General features: G+C 40.2%; 1 protein-coding gene across 5 annotated transcripts in view; it reads left to right on the top strand.

Annotated features, from left to right (window-relative positions):
- Positions 1-6,321, top strand: part of mafgb (v-maf avian musculoaponeurotic fibrosarcoma oncogene homolog Gb) — a 30,626-nt gene extending 24,305 nt beyond the window's left edge. For all 5 annotated transcript variants that reach the window (XM_080860569.1, XM_080860567.1, XM_080860571.1 and 2 more), the window contains one exon: positions 580-6,321. In XM_080860569.1, coding sequence (XP_080716695.1) covers positions 580-1,056 — 477 coding nt within the window. In that variant the 3' untranslated portion in view covers positions 1,057-6,321. The remainder of the gene's footprint in view (positions 1-579) is intronic.
- Positions 6,322-9,888: the final 3,567 nt, after the last annotated feature.

The raw sequence follows: 9,888 nt of genomic DNA on the forward strand, positions 1-9,888 counted from the left end.
TCCCATGCAATTTTGAAATGGCTAGTAGCACTCGGACCACAACTACATTTAGTTTTACATGACAGGATGATGAAACATTGAATAAATGCGGTTAATATACAGGTGTGGTCAATACACATGTTTGTTTAATAAAATTACATAAAATACTGTAGTGCGGTTTATAAACGGTGCGGTTTATAACCAGGGAAAATACGGTACTCATATGCCCATCACAGGACAATATCCTGGTAACACTGTTTTTAAGCCATTTCTGTCTCAATCTACATTAAAATGGTGTATTTAAATCTTCCCGATGGGCCTCCTGACCGGTCTGGGTTAAGCCAAGAATGTTTTCAACTCCCAGCACCGCCCTTGATACGAGCTGCTACATCTATTCCTTTTAAATAAATCAAGGCGTTATTTGACTTATAAAAAGCAGCACGTTTAAAGTTTTTAAAACTGATAAAAGAGATTAAGATCATTTTAAGTTCTTGGAACAGGTCATCTTAGTTTTTTTCCCTGCTTTTTTGTCCTTTACCAATCACATCCCTATTTCATTTGAAATAATCCCACCCACTCCACTTTGTGTCTTGCTGCCAGGTGAAGAGAGAGCCAGGGGAGAATGGCACAAGCCTTACAGATGATGAACTGGTGTCCATGTCGGTGCGGGAGCTGAACCAGCACCTGCGGGGCCTCACCAAAGATGAGATCCTGCAGCTGAAGCAACGCCGCCGTACACTCAAGAATCGGGGCTATGCTGCCAGCTGTCGAGTCAAGCGCGTCACACAGAAGGAGGAGCTGGAGCGCCAGAAGGCGGATCTGCAGCAGGAAGTAGAGAAGCTGGCCAATGAGAATGCCTCCATGAAGGTTGAGCTGGATGCTCTGCGCTCTAAGTATGAGGCATTGCAGAGCTTTGCAAGGACTGTGGCCCGTGGCCCTGTTCCCCCCATAGGCAACACAAACACAGCAACTGTTGCCCTGGGCAACGCTCGTGGCCCCTTGGCTTCAGTCATTGGCAAAGTGGGCACTACCAGTGTCATCACAATAGTCAAGTCAAAAACAGATGCACGCTCTTAGTAAATATGTTGAGTGAATGAGCGGGAGGGGAAAGAGAGATAGTGCTAGCAGGAGAGATTGGGACAGAGAGAGGAAGTCAATTATCTCTCAAGAAAGGGAAGGCTTGGTCAGTGCATTATCCTTTAGGCACAGGAGAGGTGAAAGGTCTCTTGGCCTTTCTTGACTTCCAGCAACTAATTCAGTGGGCAGACATTACCAGGGCTTCCAGTAAGGTTTGTGTGTGTGTATGTGTGTGTGTGTGTGTGTGTGTATGTGTTACACTGTATGTGATGTAGTTCTATTTTGAAGATTGTGTTTAAATATTGGCCTCATCACTCACTAGATAGGGCCCATCCAGCATTGCGCATTATTTCTACTGTGTTTTTTGTACGTGCTGTTCACATGGGTTTGAAGTTAATTCTCTGTGTGATGTTTAATGTTTCTGCTAATGAAATATGTGATGTACTGCAGTGGACATATAGTTTTCTATTGATGTGCCGTCTTTAGTCCTGCTGTGGTCATATGTTGTGTGAGGTGACAAACACAAAGTGAAAAGCTCATTGTGCCAGGTAGGCATGCAGTTCTGGACTGTACCTCACGCGTAGACATCACTGCAGCCAGGGAGGACACAAGACTTTCACCACACTGAAAAAGAATGACTATATATTTATGGAGTGAATCAGGGACAAGGTTACAACCTACTGCACTGGAGTATCCAAACGGAACAGCTGATGGCTAAAAGGCTGAGGGCCCTATTTTGGAGGTGGAAACTTTTGGCGAAAACAGGCAATTCTGCCTGGATGAGTTGTCTTAAATTCCAGCGGTAAACTGAAAATTCTTCCTGGTTGTGGATTTTGGATATAGGTGAGGCGACATCTTTTTTCCTGATGGGGAACATTTGAAACCACCAATCACAAACCAGCACTGCTCAAGTCTGAGTGATCTATCGTTCCCTTGATTGGACGAGTGCAGCATTATGCCCTCGTGATTAGCAAGGAAAAAGGAGTTAACCACCAAATATCCTGCAGTTTGTTCAATGAATAATTCTAAGAAAGCCATGTTAATGATAAAATGTAAATCTTATTAACATTGAATACCATATTAGTACCAGATTAACTTAATATGCAGTTGCAGTTAATGCTTAAGCCCTTTTTCTCACACCATAGCCTTTTGGGGAAATAAGTGAAAGTAGGTGAGGGTCAGAATGTCTGCTGAAACAAATATGTAAGCCTTTCGTTGTAGAAAATGTGATAATTTGTCGTTGCAGTACATAGCTCAGTTGCAAATGGGTTTCATTAGACAAATTTAGATGATTAAATTGAATGTGGATCACATGTTACAAATGTTATACATTTTACATGCTATACCTAAGTAATTCTTCAGAATCGGTACGTTTATGGGATACGCTATATTGATCTTGACAAAAATAGCTTGTCATTGAATTTTAGTGAGCAAACTATGGCTTTCTTTTCTACAGGCTCAAAATCAAATAACCTGATTAACAACGTAGGTCAGTTTGAAGGGGTGTGGCGTGTGCATGTCTGACCAGCTCAAATTATGTGTCAACGAATTGAATTGTTTACAACAACAAAAGAAGCGAGGCCAACACGGTCCAATACCCCTGGAGATATTTCCAACTTGGATTGTGATCTGGTCTGACTCAACCAAACCTATTACTAATGAACTCCCACCTGGCTGTGTGCGTGTGCTACTGTTTCCGCCAGGTATTTTCACTCTCAAACTAGGGCCCTGAATCTCTTCTCCCTGTGCCTAGTCTTATGCACTGACCAACCAGTGAAGCAGAAGAGTTCTAAGAGAAAGTGAATCACTGTTTTCCTTTCTTGGAGTTCTACTGGAGCTGTCAGGTTCTGAAGAGGCCTGTTTATGTGAAGAGGTAGTCCTTATTTTCAGCAGGGGTGAAACCTCATGGTTGGCATTGTGTTCTTTTGTGTAATATTTACATTGGAGGCAATAAGACGTTTGTGCTGAGGGCAGAAGAACAGTGACATGAGGGCTGAAATGTTTCTTTCTCTGTGGAGCTGCTTTGAACCTTTCTTTTGATTTGTTGTGTTTGTGAACTAGGATTGGTCTCTTACTGTTTTTACACATAGGGTAAGGGGTATTGTTACCTTGACTAAGGTGTGTTCATTTCTTTTCTATCTTTACTAGCAGTGCTCATGGAGAACTCCCTGGGTAACTGTCAATATCATGGGATTTGTAATATTTTGAACACAGAGACGAGTTCCACAGAGGGGGAAAACTCTACTCCTTGAAAAGCAGGACTATCTGGTCATAAAGATGGGCAGATTCTCACAAGCTTTATCATAAAGTTGTTGCTGTGACGTTACTTAATATATTCTAAGAATCTTTGTCTATATGGTTGAGTCTTGAATTTTATAAAACTACATAGAGTATCTTGAATTATTTATAAAACCTTTAAAAAAGTAAAGTTGTTTGATATCTCTTTTTGCAATTGTACCAAAAGTGGCTTAACTATTGAAGTTGATAGCTTTTTCTAGTGACTAGGCGCGTAAAACTGTGGACTAGCGCGTGGTGTGCTGTGTCAGTGACAAGGTGACAGTATTGTTCACTATCTGGATGTGATGCTCTTCTGGTTCACTTTCATCTAAGTGAAGGTGATGGAAGTTACCTATTCTCTTCCTGTATGGCCCCAGTAGACCCACACATCTGTGAACGTTAGAGAACAACAGGAGTAACAAGTATGGCGGGATGAGAGTATGACCTCTACAACACCAAGATGAATTTAATTCAGCTATATCTTTTTGTGTTCAGTTTAACAAAAAATGAGCATATCAACTTCTCCAACATGTGTTTGAGATTTGCTGAGGGTACATTGGTGAGACGGATGTTTCGTCTTTCTGACAATGCAAGTTGGGCAGGTAAAAAAGCCTTGAGTGTTAGACCATCTCTCTGGCTCTCTGGGCTTCCCAGCCCAAGCAGAAGAATGTAGATCAGGATAAATACTGAAGGGCCATATAGGGGATTAAGATGAACCAGTGGATGCATCACATCTGGGTTTCATTACTTCTTTTTGTGATGTGTGTCTTTGAATATGACTTTCTTTATTACCAAATGCCAGGAAAATGAGATTTCTTCATTTTAAAACTAAGGAATAGCAAATGCTTTCTGCATGAAGTTCCCATGAGAAATGGTTCATTGGAAAGTTACTGCTGTGCAGTATTTGCAGAAATTCACACTTTTGTAGCTGATGAATGGTATACGTATAGACATGACATAGAAAGACATACATTCAGTGACTAACATGTGTCTCTCACAGACAAAGTTAAAGAGTGTGCCTGTATTTATAGGAAACACACAAAGTTAGCTTCTGCTGTGGTGACAATAGTGTTACAGAGGCTAACCAAGATGCTAACCCTTAAACACAAACATAAAAACATGTTTCCTTAGATTGCAAGAGCACATGGCTTGAATGGAGACCTGAGGAATGATGTTAAATCAACCATTCAAGTTTCTGTAATAGTGCCCCCGCCCCTCTGCAAAATGGGGTTGGAACCACCTGCACATAACGTGCTCTGTCTTTACTTTGGCATTTCATATTGTGAATTGTGCGTGTGTTAATACATCACTGTCTTTTTTTGTCCTGAATGAAATGTATTGCAAATGGTGGTATTATGTTTTGGAACTCGTCTGAAGACTTGGACATGGATAGACACATAACTGGCATAAGTAGAAATATGAATATTATAATTGTGTTTTCTGCTTTTTAGAAAAAAAGTAGTTATTGATCCGTGAAAATTGTTCTGTAACGATTTTGGTCCATTTTGACGTTGCTTTTGTAAACAATGTTAAAGTTCTCGTACTGGCTGTGGCAGTTCTGTGGTGTGTCACATTCTGTGAACAATGTTTTTTAAAGGTATTAAAAACAAAGAAATGCTACTACATACGTCAAAGAAAATGATGAAACTTGATGAAGTGGTTGTGTTCCAGCTGTAGCAGCATCACCCAGTTCATTCCCTCCTCTGTTTCTTGTGTTGGCTTCTGTGCATCTTAGTGGAGACCTGTGGAGAGTTAACAGAACATATGCAAAGGAGTGGGCTGGGAGTCAGAGCCAGAGCCTGGAGGGAAATAGATTTATTGTTACCAGCTCTGTGGTTGGGAACTGAGACAGGAAGGCTGTTAGTCCTATATAGTGTTGTTTATTGAAACGAAACGTTTACCAGTGTCTATTGTCATTTTTCTTTGGTTAACTTGTCTGTGTGACCAGGGTCTTCCAGTATGCGCACCTCTCCCTTCTCTAATCCTTATCTACTGGATTAGAGCCCATCATACTGTAGCTGTGATCCATTTGGCTGGAGTACTGATAGAAGAAAAGGAACTTCATCACAGTTTGTTAGTCCACTTAATGTGAGATGTGAGAAGGCACATCAGGTGCTCATAGATTTGCAAATGTATGGAATGAGCACTATTATGCACACCTGTGTCTTCCTAACTACTACTAGAGTTTGATCTTTTAAGGACGACATGATTCTAGTCTTATCTTGATTTGTGATCATTTTGGTAACATAGTATTCTACCATACCCTCCTTTAGTGTGCGCATGCCTAAGCCTACACGGATGTAGTGGCGGTGGTGGGAAACCGAATGTGGACTCTTCAAAGGGTGGTTTCACTAGGGAGGTTCATTCTGCTCATGCTTATCCTGCTTGTATGCCAGTTGCCTTGTTTTGTTATTATTATTGCAGATTCACTGGTAATTAGGATCAACTACTGTACACACAATGGTATCATGCTAATTTGTTCTTTTGACACTGTGTTATTTCAACTTCCTTAGTTAGATTTCCATGAAATGAGTGAGAACTAGAATACTGAGACGATATCTGCATCACACTTACCAAATGTCTTCTTCTCTACCCCAATGAAATGACATCCATGTTCAGTGGAAAGCTTCTGACTGCATATGATTACCTTGCTCACTGGAGTGAGATTTATTTGTATTGTGTGTGTGTGTGTGTGTGTGTGTGAGAGTGTGTGTGTCTGTTCTCAACGGTGTACAGTGATATTAAGGCTGAACATATAGTGCTTTAATGAATATGGTAATGTTAATTTGAGAAAAAAAGTTTTTGTTCTTTATCTGTATCTGGTGTAAAATTGTATCACAGTACTTTGTATGAGAAACATTCTGTGAAGTCCATTTAATTGTATTTATTAATTAAATTATTGTACCTTTTTTAATTTGTAGACATGTAATATGATGTATTGGTATGTAACACAATTTAACTGTATTGGTCTGGGTGTCTTAATTTATTGATGTGTATATACTGTATGTTTGTTGATATACAGCTTAATTTATTTTGTATATGACCAATAAAGACATTTTGAAAAACTACGTGTGGTAATAATTGTGGTAATTTAAATGCCCTCTACAAATCTGGCATTCTAGGCACACGCTTAATGCCACGGATGATCCAATTTATCAAGTGTAAAAATAAAAACCTATTTAAATTCTATTTTGTCAGCTTTGAGACGTGTTTTATTTTTACACTCATCACCTTGGATATGGAGAGTGAGGGAGAAAAGTCGAGGCGACGGGTGACCCACTTTGAGCAACCTCTCGGCAGACATATTTTCAGCCTGACATTAGTAAAACATGACAGACTCCAGAGGGACGTTGAGGTGGACTTGCCACTTAATGGGAGCACACAGGGTGCTTAATATTTATTGTCTACATATTCCTGGCACCTCAGCAGAGTGCAGCTGTTCAAACCACAGAACAGGAATATGCCTGATGAAATTAATGAATACTGTTTTGTCTGATTGAGAAAGATTAAAAATGTAATCCCAGAAGAAAATACAATGATTCTAAATTCAGGTCTGTGGTAAACTGTTGAATGGCTCCAAAAAGACTCTATTCAGTCCCCTGTCATGTGCACATGCATTCACATCACCGTTTGGCAGGCAGTGTGTTGGAGACGGTTGGAGATGACCAGCGGCATTGAGGCAACAATAGCAATGAGGTGGAAATTCTGACGCATCATTTTACAGATACTTTTTCATGAGAAAGACACAAAAAATTAAACAAATTGAGACGTGAAATATTAAGGTAGAGAGTGTTGTTATTTCACTAATAGATGTATTGGTGGCAGCAGAGTTCTCTAGCTTTAGTAACTGTACCTGGGTTCGTCAGGTTGCAATCCATCGGGCTCCAAAGAGGTGCAGCCTCTCTTTACACTCATACTGATCTGCAGTCACGTTTGTGTCATCAACGTGACTTGAATCATATTTAATCTTGAGGATATTCCTAGATATTAAGTGTAGGGCAGGTTTGCACACAGTGAAGGCCTGTACCAGGCCTCTAAGTCTCGCTCCACATTCCTCAGATGCCTAAGGGCAGAAGCTGCAAGAGAGGCCCATCAATATAGAAACCACTATAGCATGGGACCACTGGCTCCTAGAGAAGCAGAGACTACTGATGAGCATTAGCTAAACCTTCAGACACACAGTATAATCTACCTTCAGACACACAGTATAATCTACCTTCAGACAAACAGTTTAATATACCTTCAGACACACAGTATAATATACCTTCAGACACACAGTATAATATACCTTCATACACACAGTTTAATATACCTTCAGACACACAGTATAATATACCTTAAGACACACTTAAGCAATAAGCCCCAAGAGGCCGTGCTTTGCGCTGATTTAAGAACAGGTAAGGAGAGTTGTTAAGCTCGACGCGAAGCCTGTTCTGAAATCACCGCAAAGCACGGACTCACGGGGCTTATTGCTTTTCTAAAACTGTCACTACAAATATTGGATATGGTTTCATTAAATAAAAAAAAATCAATTTAAGAAACAATAGTTTACTGATAAACCGTCATTCTTCCGCCACTACAAAGTAAAGTTCCAAAATAAATCGTTGCCACGCAACCCTTGAAGCAACGCAACAGCCAGATGGAACACTTGCGCTACCGACAAAAAAGGGGTGCTTACATATTCATAATAAATGGAAACACAATAAATTAAAAAATAACTTTATTAAAAACAATCTGGCATTAAATATAAAGCAAACCATATAATAACAGTATATGTAAAAAAACAGCACACATTCAAACATATCTTTGCAGTATTTTAAAGCATCGTCACCCAGTGAGATTCTCAATCCAGCAACCTATGAAGGAGTTCTACCGAGCAGGAAAGGTTGGCATGCTCACTTTGACCTGTCAGCTGAGGTAGTCCTGGGCACAGTGATGGTTTGAAAGGATATGACCTCTTTACTTCCCCAGCTTCATCTCCACTGCTTTTGGATGAAACCTGCAAGCAGAAGAAGAAAAACAAATATACATAACCGCAGGCAACGGGGTCCAAGCATAGGAGAACATTAGGACCCTTGTTGCTAGAATTGATGAACTGAGATTTCCGGGACTGCAAGCTAGTGGATAAAGCAGGTCCCAATCTAAAAATCTTAGAACTGCTCCTAGCAGAAACTGGGTTTGAATCCTGAACCTTTGGATTGAGATACAAACGGCTTACATCACAGCCATTGAGAAAATTAGAGTTTTAGTGTGTGTGTGTGTGTGTGTGTGTGTGTGTGTGTGTTAGGGCTTTGACTCCGAACTTTGATTTTCGAATATAATTCAAATATCCAAAAATAAATAAATAAATAATCAAAAAGAATATCAGTCCCCCCAGGATTTCCCTTTTTTGTGATAGTTGCGGCCTAAAATTACGGATTTCGCGGGGGCTTTTCCAAAAAGTTGCGGTGAAAATTGCTGTGTTTTTAGGTGTTTGTTGTGATGAAATTGCGGGAGCACGTGAAAGTTGCGATAAAAAGTTGCTTATTTCCCTCTTTGTAATATAATTGAGCTATTTGTTGAAAAATCTCAAACCGCTGAGATATGGTCCTCTAAATAACCTTACCAACATGCCAAACAAATGATTACCAGTACTACAAAAATGTAGCATAATAGGCTGTTCTGCCCTCTGCTTATTTAGGTCAATAAATGTATATTGTTTGTATTGTTGTTATGGAAACCGAACACAGGACTTTTACTCTGAAATCATTCCAATGTTCGTCTCGTGGAAATGGCAACAGCTGTTAGACAGTCATCTAGAAACATAGCTAGTTATGCTACGTTATGCTAAACACGTAGGGGGAACAGTACAAAGGATTTACTTATCCACAACGAAGTGCATCTATTGGAATTACAAAAGGACCACAAGTTAGACTGAATAAAATGTTATGAATATCTCAGCTTACACATAAAACTGCATTTAATTTTCATGCCTGGTGTAGCCATTCTCATTGTTTACAACGGATTAGAACTCTGCTAGTGTCTGCACCGTGTCTGCATGGCAGGAGAAAGTTGTGGAAGGCGACAATGATTTTCAAGTTTGCGGGAAAGTTGCGGTGATGTGTTAAAATTGCTACGTCGTGCTGAATTCGCGGGTAATCGTTGAATTCGCGTGAATTAGCGCGATCGCGACATCGCGAAATCCTGGAGTGTCTGGAATATTAGGCAGCCCTTAATATTCGAACTTATGGGCATTATTTTGTTGTAAATGTCTTTGCATTAACGTTGTTTTCAATTCAGATTCCGAAGCTTTTTCACGCATGAAGTTGTGTGAATCGCGAGATCGTAAGCAAGGCCGTCATTGGTCATCTGGGCGCCTGTAGATGACGTTAGGGTCCTGGTTTTTTCTGCAATTTTGCAGAACAATGGCCGCGTCAACATCGACAACAGCTCCCGAAGAGATCGAAATTTACACTCCTGACAATCTCAAAAGCAACGTGTGGCGCTACTTTGGGTTCGAAAAACAGGGGAAAATATCCGGTAAGGATAAAGTAATTTGTAGCATATGTAGGACTA

This window comes from Sprattus sprattus (genome assembly GCF_963457725.1).
Source record: "Sprattus sprattus genome assembly, chromosome: 2".
Classification (NCBI taxonomy): Eukaryota; Metazoa; Chordata; class Actinopteri; order Clupeiformes; family Clupeidae; genus Sprattus; species Sprattus sprattus.